The 27,839-nt window shown below is 35.1% G+C and overlaps 1 protein-coding gene across 1 annotated transcript; it reads left to right on the top strand.

Annotated features, from left to right (window-relative positions):
• Positions 1 to 398: 398 nt before the first annotated feature.
• Positions 399 to 27,839, top strand: ppp2r1bb (protein phosphatase 2, regulatory subunit A, beta b). The gene is made up of 15 exons (XM_056473061.1): positions 399 to 536; positions 2,351 to 2,441; positions 3,965 to 4,065; positions 4,162 to 4,394; positions 4,501 to 4,648; positions 6,365 to 6,520; positions 6,609 to 6,723; positions 6,819 to 6,889; positions 12,557 to 12,691; positions 17,449 to 17,622; positions 17,882 to 17,942; positions 24,104 to 24,258; positions 24,373 to 24,515; positions 26,492 to 26,583; positions 26,692 to 27,839. The coding sequence occupies exons 1-15, from the start codon at positions 459 to 461 to the stop codon at positions 26,706 to 26,708; spliced, it is 1,770 nt and encodes a 589-aa protein (XP_056329036.1). The 5' UTR covers positions 399 to 458; the 3' UTR covers positions 26,709 to 27,839.

Here is a 27,839-nt window from a genome sequence, read left to right as displayed (position 1 = left end):
CTAAATCAGAATGTTGTAGTTTATAAGTTGTAATTTATACAGTTTAAGGTATACAACCATTTTAAAATTCATGTTTGAGGTATGAATTGTATGTAAATCCCGGTTGTAAAATAAAGTGCAAAAGTTTTATTTTTTATTACATTATTGTATCCACCGACGCTTGAATCAATCTATCTATCTATCTATCTATCTATCTATCTATCTATCTATCTATCTATCTATCTATCTATCTATCTATCTGTCTATCTGTCTATCTGTCTGTCTGTCTGTCTGTCTGTCTGTCTGTCTGTCTGTCTGTCTGTCTGTCTGTCGAGAGACTTTAACATACAGTTTAATCTTACTTATGTTCACTGAAACAGGACTTTTAATTTGTCGGGTGTTTTCCCATCAGCCCGTGAGTTGAGCGGAAATAGGGCAGCGAAGCTTCTCTTCGGCGAACAACATCATCCAGGTCTAAAATGGCAGGAGCAGAAGGAGACGATTCTCTCTATCCCATCGCGGTTCTAATCGATGAACTGAGGAACGAGGATGTTCAGGTACATTCAAGTCTAAAATAGGCCGTCTTTGATTCACATGTTAAAAGAAATTAACGTTTTATTTGCTTGTTCCACCATCACCGGTAACCGAATTTCGCTTGCAGGGCGATTCATTTAACGTTAACGCTACAAAAGAAATAACCCTTCGTCTATTATTATTATTATTATTATTATTATTATTATTATTATTATTATTATTATTATTATTATTATGCTTGTTTCCAGAATATGTTCAAACTGCAGAGTTGTTTAGCTAACGTTACTCGATCCATAGAGCGAAGGCTGTGGGTAGAAGGCATATCAATCCTGAAATAGACCGGCTGTAGAAATAGCCTGTTTCCACTGACGGCATATTTGATATTGAAACTGTGCAAATTTGCGACGCGACTTGTTTTGTCGTTATACCGGAAAGTGTTTTTCGGTGGTGCTCCTGCAGACCTCCGGCCCGCGCTGAACATTTTTGTGTCTTCTGCCCTGACACACCCAAGCCATCTCTTTAAAGGCATAGTTTTTTTTTACAAATATGTACATTTTACTCACCCTCAAGTGGTTCCAAACCCTTGTATGAGTATCTATCATTGGTTGAACTAAAGACAGGCATGCTGAAGAGTGTTGAGACCGGTCACCACTGACATCGATAGTAGGACAACACAAATGTCAATACTATGGACACACACTAGCCAGCTCCTTGACCAGAGCTTCTGCGGGGTCTTTAAATGTCTTAAATCTTAAAATCCAAATTTTAGCCCTTAAAAAGTCTTAAATGTACTGAAATATTGTGTTGTAGGTCTTAAATCTTTTTTAAACAGGTCTTAATTTTCCTTTGTTCGTACATTGCTACCCAATCTCGCTAAAACCCATACAATCACCAGCAATCCATCTCAATAAAACTTTAAACTTTTTATTTAAAATGGTCATTTTTCCTTACAATAACATTTGTTTAAAAGTTCTCCATGTATTTACGGCTGAGGACACCGACCTGGACAGATTGTTGTGCATAGATTTAGTTTATTAGTTCATTTTTTGATTTAAAGAAAGTTTATGTTGGGAAAAAAAGTGTATGGATACAAGTAGAGCTTGCTTTTTTAACACAATATTTAAAATATTTAGCTAAGAAATAAAATCTAAAATATTTAAATAGTTTATTATTAAAGTATTATTGTATTATTAAATGTATTAAATTATAATGCTTTTTTAAAAAATAAGTCCTTTCCATATGGGCTATTTAAAAAAATTCATTAGTCTTTATCCCTTTATTTATTTATGACTAAAACATGACAAAAGTTTGCATTAGAGCTGTACGATATTGGAAACATCTAACATTGTGATATATTTTTCTTTTTATCCTGTGATATGAATACAATTTCACCTTGAATATCTATTTGGAGAGAATTGATCATTTTAGAGTGATTGGGGTGATTCTGTTGGGCAGTGCATCTGCATAAAATATAATAAATCTACAAGTAGAGAAAAATTAAATGAAGAAAAATATACAAATTTAATAGTCAGCGTTTTATTGTTTTTCGAGGAGCCTGACTCTATTCATCAGCTGTACAGTAACTGAATAATCTATTGTAAAATAATACTGCATAGTCTTCGTTGTATAAACAAGTCAATAAAATGTATGGTTATTAAAGTAAAATTGGCACAATTTCTAATGCCTGAATGCTTTTAAAATCTCAACATTGCAGATCCAGCAATGTGACCATTGTGAATGATCACATTACGATATTGATGCTGAAACAATATATTGTGCAGACCTAGTTTGCATATTTTTTTTGTGAATAAAGATCTAATCATGTTCACATCCTCAGCTGCGGTTGAACAGTATTAAGAAGTTGTCCACTATTGCCCTGGCACTGGGTGTGGAGAGAACACGCACTGAGCTCCTGCCTTTCCTCACTGGTAAGCATTCAACAATATGCCTTTTTTATTCATTAAAACAATTCTTTCTGTTACAATTGCTTGTAGATCTTAGCTTATTTTAATAATTTATTTTTCTGCAAAAGGTGTAATTATTTTATTTTTACATGGGTTTATAATTTTAACATATTAGAATATTGATTTAGTGCTATTTTTAGACCTTTTCAATTGTTTGTAAAGTTCAAGAATTGTTTGATCTAGCTACCATAATTAAAGATAAACAAAGAAAAAACTTTTTTTTAGTGTACTCCACCTGGACTAAATTTCAGTCTTTTAAATTACTTGAGATAACGATCTTGAATTTGCATTTTTAGTTTGTCACATTTTGTCATTTAAAAGAAGGCAATTTAAGTGTTTAATTAACTGTTATTGCAGGATTAGCATGTGTAACAGTCCAAGAACCCCTCCAGTTTTACTGTTGTTCAATAGTTGCTATATCGTCCAAAAAGGGAGATGTTTCACCTTTTATAATACTATTTTGGCACTATTTAACTTATGGCACTATTTAATGTTTATATTTAAAATTAAAATAAAAGTCTATTATGTTGTTTCTCATTATTTTATTCAGGTTTGCTAAGTTACTTTAGGAACATAAAGTAGCCAAAGATTACATTTTTACATAACATTGTAACATTTGTCATTTTGGCTAGTTTTAAAGAACATATATTATTGCTATTATATTAATTTTTGCTAGTTTTGAAGCACAAAAAAAAAATAATATTTTACTGTTACTGAGTAATAAAGGGCAAAACAACTTTTATTTTATACACGCACATGCATTTGCTCTTCATTGGTGTCGCTATTTAATTTTATCCACAGCAGCGCACTCATGCATTGGTAAAAATGTAAAAATTTTATTTACATTTTCAATAGGAAACTGATTTCTAGTGATGGTTATAATTTTTAAACTGTAAATATTATGTGTAAAATATTATTGAAGGGAGACAGCTGGAGAGCCACGTATTTTTGGTCAAAGAGCCACATGTGGCTCGCGAGCCATAGGTTCCCTATCACTGGCCTAGTGGTTAGAGCGACGACACATAGCACCATTGTGCTCGTGATTACCCGAGTTCGATTCTTAGCTCGATGTCGTTTGCCGATCCTTCCTCTATCTCTGCTACCCACACTTTCCTCTCTGTAAATCTGCACTGTCTTAGAGGGCAGTGAATTAGAGATTACAACAAATATATTTATTGCATTCAAATTTGCTAAAATAACAAAAGTCCACTATAATGGTATGACCTTCAAAAAAATGAAAAAAAGTCTGAGACTGATAACGGCACCCAGAAGAGAGAGCAATGTTAACTGTCCTGCCAGTAGATGTTGAATTGCTTTATAAATGTACATGTTTAAAAACAAAAAATCATCTATATATTAAAAACTTTCAAAGATTTAAGATGATGATGACTACTAAACGTCTGGTGAAAAGGGTCTATTCGTCAAAATAAAGATAAATATGGCTAGCCTAAATGTTGTTTAGCTGACTGACATCTCTTGATCTGCAGACACCATATATGACGAGGATGAAGTTCTTCTTGCCTTGGCTGAGCAGCTCGGGAGCTTTACTGTGCTGGTTGGAGGCCCAGAGTTTGTGCACTGTCTCTTGGTAAGTGATGTGGCGAGGAAATCAATTAAATACTTAAAAATGACCAAATCAAATATAGCTTTTTTTAAATACACCTTTCTGTTTGGGCCCCCTCAGCCTCCCCTGGAGAGTTTGGCCACAGTGGAGGAAACGGTCGTGCGGGACAAGGCCGTTGATTCTCTGCGTAAGATCTCTCAGGAACATTCCCCTGTAGACCTAGAGGTGCATTTTGTACCCCTAGTAAAGCGTTTGGCCAGCGGTGACTGGTTTACCTCCCGAACATCTGCATGTGGGCTGTTTAGTGTCTGTTACCCACGAGTGTCCAGTACTGTTAAAGCAGAAATTCGTCAGTAAGTTTAAATGATTCATTGCTTATGTTAATGACATATGTTTCAGAATCACCTTGATCAGTGAGGCCGTGTTCAGCATTTAATGTTGTGGTGGTGTTGTTCACAGGCACTTCCGCACTCTTTGCTCTGATGACACTCCTATGGTGCGTCGTGCTGCTGCCTCTAAGCTCGGCGAGTTTGCCAAGGTTCTGGAGCTGGATTATGTTAAGAGTGACATCATTCCTCTCTTTACAGCGCTGGCCTCTGATGAGCAGGTATGCTGGTGCACATTTACGTATCGTAGGATTATTGGAGTTATTGGTTCTTGGGCCCGGATGTAATTTAATATTCAGTTTTTTTTAAAAGCATTTAAATGTCCCATGAAATTCAAATAAAGTTGTTTTAGATGTTAGTATTGTTGGTTTTTAGGATGTCTATAGGCTTGTTTGCTCCAAAACGGTGACAAAATTCGCAGTTAGAAGATATATAACTGATATAAACATGAAAAACTCGTAGTTTGTCACTTTCGCCTAAATGGATCAACGCTTATCCACGCCACCTCATACTTTAGTTTCTTATCAAATAATAACCAATCAAATGCTCTCTGGTATCTGATATGTCCCCCCCTCTTAAAAATGCTTTTCATTTAATGAAACTTTCACTCTCACTGGCAGAGCTGTGGTAAAACAAAAACTCTATTAGCTGTTTTCTAAAAAGGGGAGGAGCTACACATGTCCCACCCTCTCCATGTTTCAGTTAAGATTAAATAAAAAAAAAAACCCACAGTAGCATGGATATAGGCGATGTGTCTGAATAGTAACGAAACCAACTGATAAAAGACAAAGTCCACCATTCTCCAATTCTCATACAGCTCTCTTGAAAAAAATGCTTGCTACACACAAACGGCTTTGCTGTATCGGCCCTGACAGCATTGCAGGAAAACCATGCAACAAACCCCAAGGATCATGGAAGCAAACAATTACGACCCTTCATGAATGGCAAAATGCTGCTTGCTGTGCACGGACGCATGGTCTCTCATGAATAATTAAGAAACCGGATCTTCTCATAACTCAGCTATGAATAATAATGAGAAACCGACACGTCATCACTTGGCAGGCAGATCGGCGATATGTCACAGATTTTGATCCAGCCCCAAAAATGATTTTCAACCCAGAAGATGAAATTAGCTGACAAAAGCTCTAAATTATCCAGTTTTTTTCCACAATGCTGTCTTAACTGATGCTCAACAGACACAAATCTGTTAATCTCAAAAAAAGTATTTGAGGGCTTCTTGAACCTTTAAAACATGTAAATGGAATGATCATACAAAGTTTTATATTTTAAACCACTAAAAATGATTCATAAATGAATACAATAATTATTTGAAATATAAACATTAAAATCAATGTGCATGAAAATAGGTCAATATGAAATATTCAATTATTTTAGACCTATGTAAAATTTTATGTAGAATTAGAAATGTGTGTGCATATACAAATGAGTGTGTGTATGTATTTGTGTATGTGTATAAATAGTTTGTAAAGATATACATACATACTGAAAAAGTGGAATACTTTATATTAATAAAAATCTAGATATGCCTTTATAAGTCAATATAAAATTAATATTAGTATAAAATATTCCACTTTTTCAGTATGTATGTGTATATAGTATGTAAAATACACATAAATACTGAAAAAGTTTAAACATTTTATGTTGATATTAATTTTATATTTACTAATAAAGGCATTATCTAGCAAACCAGTGATAACTAATAAATGAGCTCTTGCATTTATCTCTTTACATTTCAGTCTTTTTTTTTGTTGCTTGATATAAATGTCACCACATGACCTTTATAATTAAGTCTAATTGCATAAACATTTTTCAGATCCATGATATTATTTCTTTTTTTTTAATCTGGTGTGTTTTAAAATAGATTTTCCCCATTCTTATTTGCCTTTGATCCAGACATTACATTTTTTTGTGTGCAGGACTCTGTGCGTCTGTTGGCGGTAGAGGCTGGCGTCAGCATTGCCACTCTTTTGCCACAGGAAGACTTGGAGGCTCTGGTCATGCCCACCTTACGTCAGGCCGCCGAGGACAAGTCCTGGAGGGTGCGCTACATGGTGGCAGACAAATTCTCAGAAGTGGGTACTTATGAAATGCATAATTGGCTGTTATCCACATTGCCTCGGAGACTGCAACTCACTGGTTGTTTTTCTGTTTGCTAAAAAGTTGCAAAAAGCAGTTGGCCCAGAGATCACCAAGAACGATCTGGTCCCTGCATTCCAGAACTTGTTGAAAGACTGCGAGGCAGAGGTCCGAGCTGCTGCTGCCAACAAGGTGAAAGGTGAGGCGTCCCTCTGCCAGCTTCCCAATGCCCTAATTTTTTCCCCCTCTGTCTGAAAACAACAACAATATCTCATGGCCTGTTTATCTCTGCAGTATTCTGTGAAAATTTGCCTGAAGACAGCAGGGAGACCATCATCATGACTCACATACTGCCATGCGTCAAGGTACTCATTTTAATCTCGCCCACTTGTTTCTGAAATTGCGTGCGGCTGAACAGTTATGCTGCAAGGTGCCGGCCAAGTTTTCAGGAGGGGGTACTTAGAAAACTCAAGCTTGTTTTCTTGATAATGTGATATCATATCTGGGAAGGTGTCCAGGTTGTCTCTGCAAGGGATCTGCAAGAGGTCTGCTTGTTTTTGTGTTATTTTAGGGGTGTTTACATCTTCACTATAAACAAGTTTGAGCTTTTAAATAATGGATTTTTTTTTTATCTACACGCAGGAATATAGCTCATGGATTTATATCTTTTGTATAGTTTGCTCTTTTAATTAGGACATCATGAGCAGATAAAATTGGACTGTCCATCCATGCAGAGGTCATGAGCAGCAGGGGTCACTGTTGTTATTTGTTATGGTTAGTGCTTCGTATTTATTTAATTAATTAATTAATTTTATTTTATTGCAATAACAACCAATTACAATGGAAATACAGTAGAATAAGTATTATACAAACAATGCAAATATTACTTTTTGCAGTAAAAGAGAGTGACCGTTTTAAAGTATTACAATGGTGTGGTAAAGAGAATGATAGTGAGAAAGAAAAAAGACAAAGGGAGAGAAGGCACATGAAAAATAATACAAATTAATGCAGAATATTTAATAAAGCACGTTTTAGAAGTTTTAATTACTTGTAGTGAGATTCTGAAATGGTATTTAAGTACAGATCCAATTCTCGTTTGAAAAAAAAAATATGCTAAATTTGGTTTGCATTTAGTGTATTTACGCTTGTGTATAAAAAACTTTCCAATAAATAATATAAGGTTTATGCAAAGACTTGAATTTAGGAATAGTATTTCATTAATGTAAAACCCCAAAACAACATGTCTATAGCTTAAAGAAAATCACCACAAGTCTTTTGGACAATTAGACCAGAAAGTATTAACAAAGGGATAATCTCAAAATAAGCGAGCAACACACAGAAATCTCACAGAAAGAGCAAGAGACGTCAATGTCGTGCCCCATCTCTAAGTTTAGCATTAAGCTATAATTAGGTTTTTATTATTTCTATTTCCTTGTTTATGTCTGATACAAATTATGATACAACAGAGAGTGAGAGAGCATTTTATCAATGAAATTTCAGTCCTTTAGTACTGGATGTTTAAATTGATATTAGTCATGATAACTCTAATTTGACTAATTATGGATTTAACTAAAATGGAATTTACTGCTAAATGGAATGTGTAAAATTTTGTATGGTATAGTCTGAGAACATAATCGAAAGAACATTTATTTATTTATTTCTCCCTTTTTTCCTGAATAAAAATCACTGAACAGTTTTAATAGGTAATTGGTAATTAATAGAAGAAAGTAAAAATTAAACACAAAAAATGACACTCAAAATTTTGCAAATAGTGAGGAGCAGTAAATTGGTTAAGAATGATTTATCTGTGTTTCATATACATCTCATTAAGTGTTTTTGTGTATGTGTGTGTGTGTTCTTAAAAATGTTTAGGATCATTTTGAAAGTAGCTGTTTTCTGTAAAAATACTGTGAATCACTGGTAGTTTAATACTAGTTGGTATGCTGAAAATGGTCAAAATAGAAAACATAAGTTTTATAATTAAACATGGAAACTGTTCTGCATGCAAGGCAAGTTTATTTATATAGCACATTTCATACACATTGGTAATTCAAAGTGCTTTACAGTAATAAAAGAGACAAGTTAAAACAGATTAAAATGTGTTAAAATGGGTTTTAAAAGAATGAAAAAGAAAAGGGAGCCATAATAGCTATCGGACGTAGCACAGTGTTCATTTAGTAAAGGCACAGCTAAACAGACGTGGACAGACATCCACATCTGTAATGTATTGAGGTCCATTCCATTAAGTGATTTATACACAAGTAATAATAGTTTAAAATCTATTCGGAATGTAATTGAGAGGCAGTGTACAGATCTGAGGACAGGTGTGATGTACTCAGATTTTCTGGTTCTGGTCAAAACCCTGGCTGCAGCATTCTGGTTGAGCTGCAACTGTCTAAATGTCTTTTTTGGAAGGCCAGTGAGGAGTCCATTACAGTAATCCACCCTGCTGCTGATAAAAGCATGAACAAGTTTCTCGCTGGAAACAAAGCATCTAATTCTTGCAATGTTTTTGAGATGATAGTATGTAGGGCTGCTCGATTATGGGAAAAATCATAATCACAATTATTTTGGTCATAATTGTGATCACGATTATTTAAAACGATATACAGTTGAAGTCAAAATTATTCCTTCTGTGAATTTTTTTATATAGAAATATTTCCCAAATGAAGTTTAACGGAGGAATTTTTCACAGTATTTCCTATAATATTGAAATATTTTGAAACCTAATTTAAGAGCTTAATATTATTAGCCCCTTAAGCAATATATATATATATATATATATATATATATATATATATATTTATGATTGTCTGCAGAAGAAACTACTGTTATACAATGACTTGCCTAATTACACTAATTAAGCCTTTGAATGTCACTTTAAGCTGAATACTAATATCTTGAAAAATAGGCTATCTAGTAAAATATAATGTACTGTCATCATAGCAAACATAAAAGAAATCATTTATTAGAAATGAGTTATTAAATCTGTTATGTTTAAAACTTTAGCTACAAAAGTTCTTTAGTCAAGAGCAGTGAGGGATTTTCTCCCTTTGTTGTTTGATTAATGATTAAAACAAGCAGCAGCAGGAATATTGCGCACTGTCACTTTAAGAATAGTGTGGCTCTGATATGGTTTCTCTTCACATGTCTTTTGATTCTCAACTTGTTTGTTAATTACACAAATGAGGGTTAATATAAATAATCGCTAAACACCGCGCTCTGACACAAATGTGCATGTATTCGACCATTAAAGCGCTCTCATTAAGATGGCGTTAGATGTGTGTGCTCTGCTCGTCTCCGAGCCTGTCAGAGGCTTAGCGCGGCGCGCACATACACAACAGCATGTGCCCTTTCGAACGTACATCAATGAATGATCCGCATCTCGTGCTGCAGACGCTACATTACAGCACATGCTTTTAGTCATTTTCACGTGGAACTGAGCTTTGCAGAGCGACAAAAGTGTACAACTGGAAAGGAGGCGGTATATGATGCAATAATCGTTTATCTCGATTAGTGGTTTTTCATAATCGTTAGAAGCCACAATCGAAATCGAAACCGGATTTTCGACTAATTGCACAGTCCTAATAGTATGCTGATTTAGTTAAGATCAAAGTCAGATGAAACTCAGATCTGACTCCCGAATAGCACCAATATTTTTGATCGTATTCGCATAATATACATCTACACATCCACATATAGAAGTGTATATACATGTATAACATGTTTATTTCTATATAAACGGGCTAAATTTAAAACCAGCAGTCAGTCAAAAAAAAAAAAAAAAAAAAGCAATTTTGGACTACAAAGAGCATCGAAACAGCCTTCGGTGAGTCTGCTTGAATATCTCGGGGCATTTTTTTGGTCATGAGTGGCTTGGTAGTCTTATGACCTGATGCTTGATTTCTTTAATATGTTTGTGTAAGTGGATTATTCCTCACAGACACAAACAGCTTTGCTTGGTTTGCCAGCAGATGTGAATGACAATTAGCCTATACGTACAAAGCTGTTCAATGAAACATCAGACTAAATATAACAGGATTTCAGACCCTCTGCAGTGTTTTACAAGCAAATAAATGTCCAGGTTTTCAGACTCAAATGAATCTCTCCTCCTGCTCTGGGAGCCGTTGTTCTTTTAAAGACTCCAGTTAAATGAGTGGGAATGAATCAGTCTGTTCAGTGAGTCACGAGCAGATTACAGAACAATTCTAGACGATTCTCATATGAGGCCAGGTTGGGTGGCTCACTGCTGCAATGTGTATGAATATGATATTTATTAATGCTGACTGACATCATTTTAAGATGATCAATTAAAGATTTGAGATGTATATTGAATAAGTTGTTTTTGTTGTTGTTATTACTATTGTTATTAATTAAAAGAATACAACATTGATCAGTATTAAAACATTTAACAAACATATTGGTATTAATAATGTTTTAATAATAACAATTACATTAATAAAGAATTGTATTTATATCATTAGTTACATTTACAGTAATAAATGAACTATAAGATATGTACCAAGAAATATATTTTTTACTTGTACACAGTAGTAAAAATTCAAAAACATGAATCCATTGTTTATTATTATACAAATACAAAAACATGAATGCTTGTTGTTGTTGTTGTTGTTATTTATTTATGAATTGTTTAAATCCAAAAAACATGAATGCATTTAGTTTTTATTATTATTATTATTATTATTATTATTATTATTATTATTATTATAAAAATCCAAAAAACATGAATGCATTTAAAGCATAAGTAATAAAACATTATTTTTCTTTTATAGTATTGTATTACTACAGTAATTTATTAATGTAATTATAGTATTATTGCCAATATGTTTGTTAAATGTTTTAATACTGATCAGTTTTGTAATAAAAAATTTTAAATAAAAATATTTATAATAATAATCAATATTTAACTATAATAATAAAAATAATATAAAATCAACATGTTTAAATGTTGTTGTTGTTGTTGTTGTTGTAGTAGTAGTGATAGTAATTACTGCTGTTGATGTTTATATAACAGTTGTTAACATAACAATAATAATTGTAATAATAAATTCTGTATTAGTAATAAATGTATTCTGTTCTAGTAATAAAACATATGAAAGTACCATTATTGTATTGTTGCTTTTAATAAATTGAACACATGAACCGTAATAATAATAATAATAATAATAATCTTATTTTGATTCTACTACTACTACTACTACTATTATTATTATTATTATTATTATTATTATATATTCATGTGCACTAAGATACTGTTTCTGATAATGATTGAAAATAATATTTACTATTATAATTAGGTTATAATATTGATATTTACCAAATGACTGAAACAGCTCTATTTGGAAAGATAGATTGACTGTGATTTTGTAAAGGAGTGCATATCTGCATAAAATAGAATAAATCAATCACAAGTGTTGATAAATACAGTAAAGCATAAATGCAAGTGAAATAAACTGGGAGTCTAGCAATATTCAGGTACACAAACTGAATAATCAAATGTCAACTATAACACAATTACAATTAATATGTTTTATAGTTACAACTAATATAATTTATTGTGCCTGAAGGATTTACATGGCCTTAATATTCACACAGTCATAAGCTCTTAAAAACACTTGCAAATGACAAACATTTCAGTAACTTTACAGTTTAACTTTGCAATACTTCACAAATCATGAGTGTTTTCAACTGTGGCTTCTGATCAACTATAATCATGATCCTACATTTAAGATCCTGGAGTGTGACTATTGCAAATGCAAACTTTGTGATATTGATGCTGAAATGATATATTGTGCAGCCCTAATTATAATGTAGAAGTGGTGCTATTGCTGTTCCTGTTATGTCAATATAATGGTTACTAATAAAGGAACAGCACTGGTTGTTGTAATAGATTATTAATTCATTTCCCCCTCCTGTCCTGCCATCACAATTTCTCTGATTAGAGCCACTTGAATGTGAATAGCTTGACTTCAAAGGCCTCAATCGTCACCCTCCTCTGCTTTCTTTAACAGGAGCTGGTGTCTGACACAAACCAGCATGTGAAATCTGCCCTGGCTTCTGTCATCATGGGTCTCTCCACCATCCTCGGCAAGGACAACACCGTCGAACATCTGCTGCCTCTTTTCCTGGCCCAGCTGAAGGACGAGGTAACCCGCCTGGAGCTCGGCCCAGTCTCTTCTCCTTTTTATTTCTCCAGCGGTCAATCTCTCTGATTGGACTAAAGCAGACACACAGATGTGCCGTTTGCATGTCTGAAAGTTTGCATTTAGGGTTGCTAAAAGTCTTGTTTGATGGTTCTTGGATTGGGCTTTTGTCCATGGTCACTCTCCGAGACGTATAGTTTCTTAAACTACATTTACACAAAATTTTAAAGCAAAAGCCCTCATCCATACAGGAGTTTTTGAAAAAATACTTTTAGAAAATGTTTTAGAAAAGGTCTCTATCCATGCTGCATGACCAAAAAGCATAACAGAAGCTAATACAAAGCATTTAAAATGAATACAATCACTTTCATAATGGTTTAGCTCAGGGGCGTCGCTAGACCCAATTTACTGGGGCACGTGCCCCAGTATAAATCTCCAGGGAAATAAAGACGTTATTCTCTATGTGCAACCGAACCAACGCTGGTGAAATCAGTGTAATCAAAAAGCAAACTGACGCAGAGAACCCGCGCGCCTCTCGCACGTGCTGAGTCCCGGTAGTTAACATGTGCGCCAAAAAAGCAGGCTACTTGCTTGTTATGCGCTGCTCATGCGTTGCAAAACCGGCGTAACAGCCTTTTTTGTTTTGAAAGTCGACAAAACTAAAGCTTATACAAATTTGATGGTGATCTTACTAAGCATTCCTCCTAATAGATTTTTTTGTATGAAGCAAAAAAGGAGGGATGATGAGTCAGGGAGGTAAGACTTGATAAACCTAATTATCTGCCATGTGTCAAGCCTAAGACGACAGATAATTCTATAACACATCTTATTTTGTATTTTATTCTATAGAATATCATTCAAATGAAATTAATATTTATGCAAAAGATTACTTAAATGATCTTAGCATATCACTCTAGTTGTCTTAACATTATTTTTCAGTTATATTTAAGATGATTTAGAATAATAATTGTATAATAATAAGAATACTTTTATTCATAATAAATAAAAAAAAATAATAATAAATATAGTGTACTATAAATATATACACACATGCACACACACACACACACTATATATATATATATATATATATATATATATATATATATATATATATATATATATATATATATATATATATATATATATATATATATATATATATATATATATATATATATATATATATATATATATAGTGTGTGTGTGGGGGAGATGGGGGAAGAGGGTGCGTGCCCCAGTAAAGCTTTATGTCTAGCAACGCCCCTTGTTTAGCTATTGAAATATTGATATATTTTTATGCAAACTGATCATTTAAGCAACCACCAGTAGGCAACTGACCATTTAGCAACTGAACAACTGACCGATTAAGTTGTGCAGTGTCAGTTTTACTGTGTATGTTTGTTATAATGTGGTAACAACTTTAAAATACTTAATTTTTTGAGAGAGGATTACAGATAAGAGTCATTTTTATTGTAACAAGATGGTAATTAGGTAGGAATAAAAATCAGAAAGAGGGGGGGTGGGATTGGGAAAGGTCAGAGTGTTGGAGATTTCAACTCGGGACATCCAAAACACAAGTGTAATACATGATACGAGATTATTTACTCCGAAAGATAATTACATTTGTACTTAAGTGGTTTTAAAGTCTGTGTAAACTAGGGGTGTCAAAATTAATTGTTTTTTGATTCACCGTGATGCAGACGTGGACAATTCAGTTTTGGTTCTTTAATAGATCCTCACTGGTTATTACATACTGACGTCATTTATCTCATACGCGCTAAATCGTGGTAGTATACTATTTGAATGAGGCAAGGGTGAGTAATTAAAATGCTCTACTTAAAAAGCAGACAACTGTGCACAGTTCACTGCATGTGTTTGCTGGACAGTCTTTCACTGACACTGAAGTACAGCAGAACCAGTAGACACTATTACACTGCAAGGAAGAAAATGAAGGCTCTCTCTCTTTGTCTGCCTCTCAGTCTCTCTCTCACTTTGGCGTCTATTATGGATAAGCTGTTATAGCTGCACAATGTGCACTTTATTACACGCATGCATACTGTTACCGTGCATTTTTCAGTGTCCAGCCTGCGTCACTCATTGGTGAACAGCGCTGACAGTTTTAGAGCCAATCGCAGCCCTTTCTGATGAGGGTGTGAACACTGACCAGCAGACCTTTCCGGAAAATTGCCGGTAATTTTCCAGAAAGGTCTGTATGTGTGAAAGGGGCTATGACATGATAATCATAACTGAACCGAACCGTGAGACCAGAGTTGGTTCACACACCTAGTGTGAATTGGAAGTTGCTGAGCCTTTTATTTCAGTATGTTGATGTACTTCCTGCTGAAACTGAATATTTAGTAGTGGGCGGGGCTTTCTATTTTGTGCATAATTACCTTGTATCAAACCAAGTCCACATAGGATATCATTCAACCGGTGAGGCTATTAGTCTTGACTAAAAAGTACCAAAACAAACTTAGTTTTTTTTCAGTGGTTTGACTTTCACAGATTATTTTTTGGCTAAAGAATACCAATGTGCACTAGCAAAATAAACATTGTAAATTGATTTTGATTTCAAATGGACTTAAAAGTGAGGAACACATACAGGATGCTCTTTTTGTCTCAGCATAATGGTCATATGAGAGACATTTTTCAATAGTTTGTGATTTAGTCTGTTTGCAATCCAGTTTAGACAAACTAAAATTATGTGTTTCCTCCTTTTGAGGGTCAAAAATTCCAGGTTCATGCGACCGTAGCAAAGGTTGTGTGTTTTAAAAGGTAACTGCACTAGCGTAAACATAGTCCTATATTGTAGTCATAAACTCTTAGTTGTTTTTTTAAATGTAGTTGAACTTTGGCCTCATCTTTCATCTCAATCAAGCCAAAAGCGAAACTCATCCAAACGCTCTTCTCCTCTGTTTGTGTTTCCTTCTGTTTTATTGGAATCGTCTAGATTGTCAAACACACCATCTGAAAATGTTAAGAGCTGGATTCTGTAAATTCTGTCCTGGAGTGTATTTCCATTGGCCGCTTATGCGTCTGACTCTGTTTGACTAACAAACTTTGTTGTTTGGATTTGAGTCAGTCATCAGCAAAGTGCACTTGCTCAAGCAAGTCATCAAATATTTGGCAGCATGTGCTGTAACAGTATCACATGAGCACCGCGGCCTCCTGGAGCCTTTTAAGGGAAATCTAAAACATGAGGACATTTGTCTTCTCTGTGAAGTTCACACTTAAGTTTATTCACTTAATTAGAATAATTTATTAGGCCTTTTAAGACATAAAATCAAGGAGACTCTGTTTACTTTTTTGAGACATGTTTATTACACTGCTCTCATTGTGCCTGATTCATATCTGCGTTTTGTAAAGGAACTTTTTAGTTGATGTGCTGTTTACCAGGCTGTCCTTGTGTAACTGTTTTTCAATTAAAAACAATTTTTTTTTTATCCGCAATAAAGTTATCAACTTAAGAAATTAAACGTATATCTTTTTTCTCTGTCAGTCAGTTTATCTAGTTTTTTTTCCTTCGGATAATGTTTATTTTATAATTAGAAAACTAATTATATTTTAAGATTACTATTAATTAGACCTGCACAATATATCATTTTAGCCTGGATATCACAATGTGCGCATCCGCAATAGTCACATAGCAAAGATATGCAAGTCTGAATTACAGTTTTCAGAATTTATAATTTATGCAAAAGAAATTCTTACTTATAATTTTTGTCTTGTTTCTAGTCCAAACTCAACATTTCAAAGTGAAAACCAGATTATTTCACTTACCCCAGTGGCAGATAATTTAGCTTGCTTTAAGGAAAATCTTCTAATTTTGCCTTATTTCTTGTGATGGTGAAAACAAAACAATATTTTTACTTGCTCTAGGAATTTTTATCTATCTATCTATCTGTCTGTCTGTCTGTCTGTCTGTCTGTCTGTCTGTCTATCAAGATTGATATCTAATTGAAGATTGAATGTTTATCTAAATATATGAAAATAAATCTATCTATTGGAGGATTAATATTTATTTTAATATTTATATTAAAACTTAAATGGGTATTTTTCACTTTTCAAATGATCTCAAGATGAATAATTATCTAAATATTTGAATTTTAACATTCATCCATCTATTGATTCATATTTATCTATCTGGATATAATGGATCTGTTTGAAGATCAATTATTGCTTTGGATTATCATTAAATATATTTAGATAATTATTTATAAGAAGTATTTCTGTAGTGATTTCTCAATAATTGATTTATCAAATTGTCTGAAGTTGAATGTTTATCGAGTAATTTGAAGATGTTTCTCAGTATTTATATCTTTAAATTCAATGGCTTCATGATCTTATTAAAAATATTTATAATTTTAATATTAATCTTCCAATAATTAGGAAAATATGTATCTGGCTGAAAGGTATGGTGTGATTTTACTTTAACTAAAGATTATTTCAAGATGTATGAAGTTGTCTGAAGATGAATAATTACTTTTCTGTAATATCTATCTGATGTTTGCATTGTCTTATCTGCCAACTATATATTATTTTGTCCTATTATCTGAAGATTCATTTTTATCTGTGTCTGAAGATTAGTATTGATTTTTATTTATTCCTTTTTTTGTTTTGTTTTTTAATTGAAATAACTAGAAAATTGGAAGTAAATTCTTCTCTTCTGATAATTAAATAAAATGTTAAGATTCATTTAATTTTCTAATTGTATCTAAAAAAAAATCAATGTAACATGTTGTTTACTTGGTATGTAGTGTCCTGAGGTGCGTCTGAACATCATCTCTAACCTGGACTGTGTGAACGAGGTGATCGGGATCCGACAGCTCTCTCAATCTCTGCTGCCAGCTATAGTGGAGCTGGCTGAGGACGCCAAGTGGAGGGTTCGGCTGGCCATCATCGAGTACATGCCTCTGCTAGCTGGCCAACTGGTGAGTCTGCGGGCCACTCTTTCATTGATGTATAGATCATAAACTTTCCTTCAAGTTGTTCCAAATCTGCATGCCATTTTTTATTCCGTGAAACACAAAAGTAGCGATTTCAAAGAATGTTTATGCTGTTTTTTGCCATACAATGCAAATTAACTTTTACAGACTTGCTGATTTGGAAATATTTTAACTTGTAGACATTTTCTGATGAACTCCTCTGTTAAGCTATATGGAATGTAACCATAATTATCTCTGTTGTCAGGGGGTGGAGTTTTTCGATGAGAAGCTGAATTCCCTGTGCATGGCATGGCTCATTGATCACGGTAGGACTTCTGAGGCCTCTAGTTTTAAGTGCATCGCAATTCACTTGACAACCGGAGGAAAGAAAGATGTATTGAGTTATTGACAACTATGAACCAAAACCTATAAACTGTATAAGTTCAAGCAGATGGATTTGCTTACATTTGAAGATAACGCGGCCAAGGCATGCAGCAGTTGCCCAGGCCTTTCTGCTGTCCTGACTCTTCCCCAAAAGGAGAAGAGAAACACATGCACCTCAACTATAAACCATTTACAAGAGTCTGATAAAATGCTAGAAATCCACAAGTGTGGATCCACCTTTAGGCCTAATAAGCATACTGTTACATATCAGACTGTAGTAGTAGCTTTTTAGGGTGACATCAGAAGCTGTTTTTAGACATTTTGATTCAATTCTTCAGGGTCTTGATGAAATTTCTATAACCTTGGTTAAAAATCTCAATGGTACTGTAAATCAACACACTTTTTAATATGTCAAATGTACGTCAGTCCACAGCCAGCAATTTTGCTTCATATATTTTACATGAGCTGCAGAGCACCCCACTCCTCTCTTAGGCTGCATCAGCAATGGCTGTGGTATTGATTCTTTAGCAACTAAACTAGTACAGCACACACACAGCGTTCAACCAAGCCTCGAGCTTCTGCTGAGTCTTATTTGTATGACTGACATGGAGTATTTGAATCTTTTTTCACATTCTAAGGTCAAATGTGAGATTGCGCCGGGCCGTAACCTGAGCATATTATCATTGTGCATCATTTATGATTGCTTGACATTGCAGCCCACCATTATCAATGTAAAATGTTTTCAAGCAAACATCTTCATATGAAAAGTGACACTGCTTGATATAAAGTCTGTGTGAGTTGGAAGTTGCTTTTTTCAGTATGTTGTTGTACTTCCAAATGAAACGGAATGCAGAGTAGGGACGGGGCTTTCTTTTTGGCTCTTTAAAAATATTTTCACTGAAGCCATCAAACTGATGTTAACAGACTTTGATTAGATTTTGCATGGTAAGAGCTGTGGTAGGACTGATCACTATATGTTGCCACTCCATATGGAACTTTTGTTTATAGTATATCTGCAAACATATTCGTGCTGTGCTATACTGCTTGTATACATTAGTGCAGCAAAAAACCATAAATGCACGTGAAATAGAAAACAGGGTAATTTAAAATAAGTGTAAAAGTGGCTGACAGGAACTTTTCTGTGGCACACACCTGAAGCATCCACACAGTAACACATCAGACAGTGTTTGAATGCTGATTTTTTAAAATCATTTTATGGTTTATTGTGGCTTAAATGGTCAAATACATGCGTGTGCGTAGACATTCCATATTGGTTATTCAATCATTTATTAATTTTCCTTCAGCTTAGTCCCTTATTTATCAGGGGTTGCCACAGCGGAATAAACCACCCCATATTGGTTATTTAAAAAAAAAAAAAAAATTAAACTATTTGTAGACATCAGTGCTTAGGGTCGTAAAGTGACATAACCAAAGATCTAAATAAATCCATTAAGTGCAATAAATGTATGTGCATATATTACTCATGTAAGTGTATATAAGTCTTGTGTGTATGCAGACTGTATATGCATTTAGGAACATGTGCTTTCCATCAGAGTTTATGCACAAATCCTTTTAGGAGATTAGTGAATCTAATAATTTATACACATTTTTAAAAATGTATGTGTATATATGTATGTATGTATATGTATGTATATATATATATATATATATATATATATATATATATATATATATATATATATATATATATATATATATATATATATATATATATATATATATATATATATATATATATATATATATATATATATATATATATATATAATGGAGTTGCAAAAATGAAGAGATGCAAAAACCTCTAAGTGCCATCTGAAATTCTCTTCTACAATGAGCATTTTTCTCAGCCTCAATTTCTGTGGAGTTATTTCACTTTAAAGGCAATGCAAAGAACCTATTTTTTACTGAATATACACACAGGAGCTTGCGAAATATGCTCTATTTTTTTATTTATTATTTTTTTTTATATATATAAATTATGCATTGTCTGTTATAAATCATTCTATCCATCTTTTTTTTTTTATTGTATGCCCACATTCACAAAATATTAACATCAAAACGTATAAATGTGTTACAGAGAGTGTACAGTCTTGAAAATGGAAAGTAACAAAGGAATTAATATATAAAAACATAAATGGGTAAAAAAATAAGGTACAATCAAACCATTTTAGAGCAGTCTTTAAGTGTAGGTTATAACAAAAATTGTATATGAATGATAGGGATCCTGTGTTAATTTAAGAGAGCTATTTTATGTATTCCCAAAGGGGAGACCAAATTGACCAAAATCTGTCAGATTTTGAATGTTTGTCAAAGGTAAGTTTTTCTAATGGTAACCATGTAGCAATTCTTTCCATCTTTTTCAACCATGTCCTAAATTTAGCATAAAAATAGGTGGATGGAAACATGACTAGTGTAACCAGTTTTTACACACAGAACATGGTCCATGCATTTTATCTTCTTTTATTGATGGGATATAATTGGCTTACAGCATGAGAAATAGTTTTACCATGTCAGGCAAATAATGCTGCTGTTGTGTAACGGGTGATAAACTGACCAAAATTACCATACATTTAATAATAACTCAATAGTAATCAAATACCTTAGTAAAGATTGTCTGTTTTAAAGGCATGCAAACATTTTGAGCAGGGCAACTGTTCAGTATAGCTATTAATAACAGCCTAAATGTTACTTAAGCAGCAAATTAGCATATTAAAATGCATTTATAAAGTATCATATGACACTCAAACTGGAATAATGGCTGCTTTTGGCACCAACGTGTCTAATATTCAGTTTCACACAGGTGCTGCTTTTGTAGAATGATTTTTGATTGGCGTGTCAGTGGTAATGAGTGTTTGAGATTGATGAGCCTCTTAGTAAAAGTTCAATTTAACGCTTGTCAGAACAGTTATGATCTCACTCTCAACCATGCGCTGAGTAGATCCAGCTGTTGGTGTTTTACATGGTGAATTTCAGCAAAGACTCGACAACACACACACACACACACACACACACACACACACACACACAAATGCACAATTACACTCTGACACAGTTGTAGACAAAGGGCCAGATGGGTTACATCACTGGAATGTTCTTGTATATCCTGTGCTGCTGGGCCAGTGCTGTCCTCTTACATAAGAGCTCAGAGCCGGAGCGGCGCTGCTCTCGGCTCTGTCATGTGTAAATCTCAACTCCTCTTTCTGACACACACACATAGGCACATCTGCAAAAGGCTCATTTGGTGTGTGTTTTATAATCCCCATTTAAAGCTTGACCTACTTCAGGCAAGTGCTCATCACTTTTTTGGCTGATGTGCAGTATTTAATTTTTTTTTTCAAAAGCTCTGTGAGGACTATGGGTGGGGATTTGTACTGAATTTTAAACTCTAAATAGGATTGTCTCAGGAAAATTCCCTGCCTTTTTGATAAAGGGGGTTATGTCATCGTCAGACTTGATCTGAAAAGAGCCGCCCGTCTGATGTTTAGCAGATTTGCGATGCACAATTTCACAGGATGTTTGTAGATATTCGCTTTTCCCAGAATGAAGGTTAAATGGCTTAGATTGTGATCTGTTATTCGAGTTATTGTGAAGTCAGGTGGAATGTAATCTGCGGAGGTAATGCTGAGCACCAAAACAATGTTGATTAACCTCACTTGGGTCCAAATCTCATGGAAGCAATCTGATCAAACAAGTGGGGAACGATTAAAATAGCACCGTAAATATTACAAAATGAGTCCATAATTCACATTTAGAAGGAAAACAAGTGAAACGGTGGAGCTCGATTGGTTACTGAGGGCGTTGTAGAGTAGTGGATACAAATCTGGATTTGTAAATGCATGGCTGTCATCTCAAACCCCTAAAGGGACAAACCATGACATTTTGTTGTCTTTAAATGGGATTTCAGTTTGACATAAGATTACATTTAAACACCATTTACTTTCTAATTTGGAATATCTTTTATATATTTTTTTATTTGCTATCACAGGAGAATGGAGAATTTTAGTTTATGTTCTTTCATAACATTACATAAAATAAAACCCATATTCCAGGCTAATTTGTAATTTGCCTAAACCAAATTTACTGTTGTCCTCTTTATAGTATCACTTTGTGTTTTACTTTTTTTGTTCAAATCTTTATGTTGACATTTTACTCCATAAAACAGCCACAATTTCGAAAAGGTCTGAAAAACACAAGTTATCTTTGCTCCAACAGAGCCCCCCACCCCCATTGCAACATTTCTATACAATATATTATGCACATTTTAGTCATATCATGATATATGAGAAAATATAAGTAGATAAAAGTTCTCATCTATTGTATGTACACACATACACTCACCGGCCACTTTATTAGGTACACCTGTCCAATTCGTTAGCGCAAATTTAGGCATGTAGACATGGTCAAGATGATCTGCTGCAGTTCTTACAACAGAGCTCTCAACAGAGCATCAGAATGGGGAAGAAAGGTAGTTTTAGTGACTTTGAACATGGCATGGTTGTTTGTGCCAGATGGGCCGGTCTGGGTATTTCAGTAACTGCTAATCTACTTGGATTTTCACGCACAGCTATCTCTAGGGTTTACAGAGAATGATCTGAAAAAGAGAAAAGATCCAGTGAGCAGCAGTTCTGTTGGCACAAATGCTTTGATTATGCCATAGGTCAGAGGAGAATGGCCAGACTGGTTTGAGCTGATAGAAAGGCAACAGTAACTCAAATAACCACTCGTTACAACTAATTTGATTGGGACAAAAAAATCAGCCCTGACATTTTGGGACCGAGCCACCCACTACATTCAATCAAAATGCTCTCCATCTGTGCATGGCCTTGAATATGTTTACCAACTCTCATTCTATAAAAGCACAAAAGCCATATGTAGAAAATAATGAGAATTGACAAATTAAAAACTTTAAAAAAATTATTTATTATTATAATAAAATTATAATCCACACTGGAATCCATTTTGTGTGAAGGAGCCTATATTAAATAATGAACATAACAAAAAGTGCCTGCTGATGCACACAGTTAATGTTGATTACCAAAGTAAAGTTAAATAATATTAATTCTGCAGAAAAACATGGTCTGCCAAGTGTTTTATGGGCCGATCAGATCATAAGAAGATGATCATCCCGGCCCAAAAAGTACGTCGGCCCAGCGGGAAACTGCCCGGTCTGTCAGATGGCCAGTCTGCCCCTGCAACCGAGGTATGCAAAAGAGCATCTCTGAACGCACAACACGTTGAACCTTGACGTGGATGGCCTACAGCAGCAGAAGACCACACTGGGTGCCACTCCGGTCAGCTGAGAATAGGAAAATGAGGCTACAATTCACACGGGCTCACCAAAATTTGACATTAGACGATTGGAAAAATGTTGCCTGGTCTGATGAGTCTCGATTTCTGCTGCCACATTGGATGGTAGGGTCAGAATTTGGCGTCCGCAACATGAAAGCATGGATCCATCCTGTCTTATATCAATGGTTCAGGCTGGTGGTGGTGGTGGTGTAATGGTGTGGGGGATATTTTCTTGGCACACTTTGGGCCCTTTAGTACCAATTGAGCATCGTGCCAACACCACAGCCTGTGAGAAACAAATAAACAACAATCAAACTGCAAATATTAGGTTTGGATCTATTCGCTTTGTAATGTTGCTCTTACTTTGATGGTTAAATTAAATGAGTAAAGTGTCACTCACTATTTTTAGTGAGTCGTCCAATCGCGGTGGAGGAGTGGAGCAAATGGTGCTCTGGTCGATTGTCACAACATTCTTGTTATTACTTGTACAACTGCATCAAGACGAATGGAGAAAATATTAATATTATACTAAACTCTGTCAATGTTTTTAAACACATTATACATTAAATCAATTGCTAACAGTACCAGTATTCTGTATAGTAGAAAGTTACATGGAAAAAATTGATGTAAATAGTGTGTGCTTTTACTGAGGAACTTTGAAAAAGTCTACGGTGATGCACTTACATCAGTTGCTATGAACATTTATTTGTTGTTAAAAGTATGTAAATATCAGATGCCCATATTGTTCATGCTAGCATGTGAATGAACAAAAGTATCTTCTCTCTGTTTGCAGTGTATGCCATCCGTGAGGCTGCCACCTGCAACCTCATGAAGCTGGTAGAGAAGTTTGGAGCTGAATGGGCCCAGAATACCATTGTGCCCAAAGTCCTTGGCATGGCCAATGATTCCAACTATCTGCACAGGATGACCACTCTTTTCTGCATCAATGTAAGTCTGGGTGCCTTTTACTTTAAATCAACTGCTTTTCCAGTTAAACGTCATTTTGCATTACCTGGTGTAGCAAGATGTGAATCACTGAAAGTTGTGTTTTATTTGGATCAGGCTCTGTCTGAAGCATGTGGACAGGAAATCACCACCAAGCACATGTTGCCTGTAGTCCTCAAGATGTCCACTGACCAGGTGGCCAACGTTCGCTTCAATGTGGCCAAAAGCTTACAGAAGATCGGACCAGTTCTGGAGAGCAGGTACATGTAGAAAACTATAATAATTAAAAAAATCAATAATTAAAAATCATTATAGCTGCATATACTGAATGATATCTTTTCATAGAATAATGGCACGTTTTCTAATTTCGAAATTGTATCTGCTTTGAGAATCTCAGAAGTGTCTAAACATCATTATAAGCAAACCTTCTGGTAATTCTTTTTGCATCAAAGGAACTTATTCATAGTTTATGTAAAGCCTAACTTTTATTTAATTGTTGAGGGATCGCAGTTCCCCACGGTGCATACCTTGCGCGTAGCCGTGCATTTATACTTCTGTGCGCTGTTTGTGTTGATTTTTCCTGAACGCCACCTTAATGTACAAGAAGTTAAATCTCGCTCACTCAGAGGCGGGAGCCTGTGGACATGTAAAAACTTTTTAATCAAAAGGTAAACGCAAAAATAAAGTTTCCATCTGGAGCACCTTCACGGGACTTGATACTTGTAAACACTCCCTCCAACGGGTTCACGGCTCTCAGCACCGCCCACACTCTACCAAGCTGACCAATCACAGAGCTTGCACTATACATTGTTGCAATGTGTAGTTGCATTTTTTGAGAGGTGCACCTCAGTGTTGGCGTCAGCCACAGCAAGGGATCTGTGACCGTGCGAAGGCTGCGCCGGAACATATGTGTGCGCTTGATGCAGAAATATAAATCGGTCGATTTGTTGCTCTGGTTATAAAATGTTTGATACGCTAGTAGGAAATGAGGTTTTTGAGATCTACTGTTTAGACTTTCTGTTCTGGTGTTTACGTGAGCTTACGCCGGAAGTCTATGCAATGCTACTGTTGAAGTAGTTCAAACTTGCACTCACTCAAGGAAGAAAGATGTGAGAACTGGCAAACCTTCAACAACTTTAATCATAAAGTAAATGCAAAACAAAAGTATTCATCTGGAACTCCTTCATGAGATTCTACAATTGTTAAACACTCACGCAGCCAGCATCGCTCAGCTCCCACAGTTCTTGGCCCCACCCACACTCAATACCAAGTCGACCAATCACATACTTTGCACTCTGTATTGCCACAATGTGTAGTTATTTTTTTTTTAGAGCATGTGGACAGGAAATATTTCCCAGTGATGGGTTGCAGCTGGTAGTGCATCCGCTGCTTAAAACATGTGCTGGATAAGTTGGCGGTTCATTCCGCTGTGGCGACCCCAGATTAATAAAGGGACTAAGCCGAAAACAAAATGAATGAATGGACAGGGAATCACCACCAAGCACATGTTGCCAGTAGTTTTAAAGATGTCCACTGACCAGGTGGACAATGTGCACATCAGAATGCACTTTTTCACCCCATAGACTTCCATCCATACACAAGCAAATGCGCCAGCCCGGAAACGTAGTCTCGTGCGACAAGTTTCACAGTTCACTGCATTGCAAAGTTCAAGTTTGGTTAATTGATGTGATTGCATGAGACCAATCGAAGATCAAAACATGACCTCTCTGTACAGAAATGTAAAATATGAACCAATTGCCCAATCAGCTTGTTTAATCTTGCTGTAAGACAGAATTTTGCAAGCTCAAACTCCAGTGTGACCGCGGCATTAAGGCAAACGAGGCTACCACGTGCACTCAATGCAGAACTTTAAATTACGCTATTTTTTGGGGGACTTTTTGCCATCTGTGAACAAATATATCTTAATCTCACTCATTATTAGCCAAGTTATAGCACATTAAGAAGCACTTAAAATTTTAGGAGTATATTTTGGAGGATCTAAATGAGCTCTTATTTCAGAATAGGGTCAATCCTATAACAATGGGAACTACCCGGCACTGTAATTGTACGTTTAATGACCAATCCTCCAGCTGTTGACCACTAGTGAAGATGTGAATGTAACTAGGGGAATTTTTTTTTCATGGGATGGTCCTGGTGGTTAGCTCCTATAACTAAATTTCTGTTTTAGTTGCACCTGGTATGAAATCCACTATTATAATAATAATCTATCCCACAGTGCTTTGCAAGCAGAGGTCAAACCAGTCCTGGAGAAACTTTCCACAGATCAAGATATGGATGTGAAGTACTTCGCTCTGGAGGCCATAAGTGGTTCGTTTTCTTTTATTACTTCAAATCTCAAACATGAATCTTCTCAGAACGTTGCTTGACTCTCTTCTATGCTGTCTCCCCCCCTCCCCCCTCTTAATTTCTCAATAGTTCTCGCCTTGGCTTGACTGACCTTCCACTCAACATCCAGTGAAAAACTGACAACACAAAACCTGTTGCATTTCTATTTATTGTTCATTTTGAATGATTAAATATCGTCTGTGTGTTCTTGTTTACTCTCCAAGATATTGAATGATCAAAGGTTGAACTTTGGGTCAAGTTTTGCCTCTCAAAACACTGTTAGCACAGCTCAGCTCTGCATGCTTGTACAGTATAGCGCTTCTTAAACATTACCCCATGAGCCATTCCAGTGCGATCGTATCATAATCGGTACATGCCTGCTTCAGCATGCCATTTGCTTTTCTTAGACCAGAGCTCATCCTGCCAGTAGCAGATGGTGCGAAATGCCTGTTTATTTGCTTTAGTAGATTTGCTAGCACACAGCACATTGTTTACATGTGTTCCCTCTCCAGAGAGGGGGAAAAAAAAACTCATGTGCTCACACGGTTAAACTGCAGAATACGGCGTGTGCACAGGGCAGATAGTGTTCTGAGCACATGGTTAGATTGAGGTCTCTTGAAATGTGCTTTATGCGGTGAAATCACCCCTTTTATCATAAGCTTTTGCCATCCGTGACCGTATAATTAAATCAGTTGTGCTCTAACACATCAACATTACTTAATCCATGCAGCTTTGTCTGCGTTTTTGGTTCCAAATAACCCAATTTATAGACTTTCGTGCCAATAAAATGTTTAGTTCTAATAAAATGTATAATTTTGAAAGTTTTTAGCTTCTTTTTTTAAATCAAAGGCATGTTAAAGGGATGGTTCACACAAAAATGTCATCATTTACTTGATCCAAACCTGTTTGAGTTCCTTCTCTTGAGAAGATATTTTGAAGAATGTATGGAAGCAGCAGTCATTGACTTCCATAGAGCCACTTAAAGGTGAGTAAACATTTTTAGGTGAACCATCCCTTTTAATGTGTCACCAAATGACTAGGTTGGCATAGAGGAATGTGTTTTGTGGGAGGTAATAGACTTAATAAACAGAATTCATTGTTACAAACGACTTGCACCTACTCCATTCTGAGTAAAGCCTTTGTTCATGCTCAATGTCGTGAGGACTTGCATTTTTCTTTTTCGACTCTTATGGGAAATTGGTGTACTTTAGGGACTGAATAAAGTCATTTGAACTATG

The sequence above is a fragment of the Danio aesculapii genome, chromosome 15, assembly GCF_903798145.1.
Source record: "Danio aesculapii chromosome 15, fDanAes4.1, whole genome shotgun sequence".
Classification (NCBI taxonomy): Eukaryota; Metazoa; Chordata; class Actinopteri; order Cypriniformes; family Danionidae; genus Danio; species Danio aesculapii.
The sequence above is the reverse complement of the archived record's forward strand: the minus strand, read 5'-3'. Positions and strand labels throughout refer to the sequence as shown.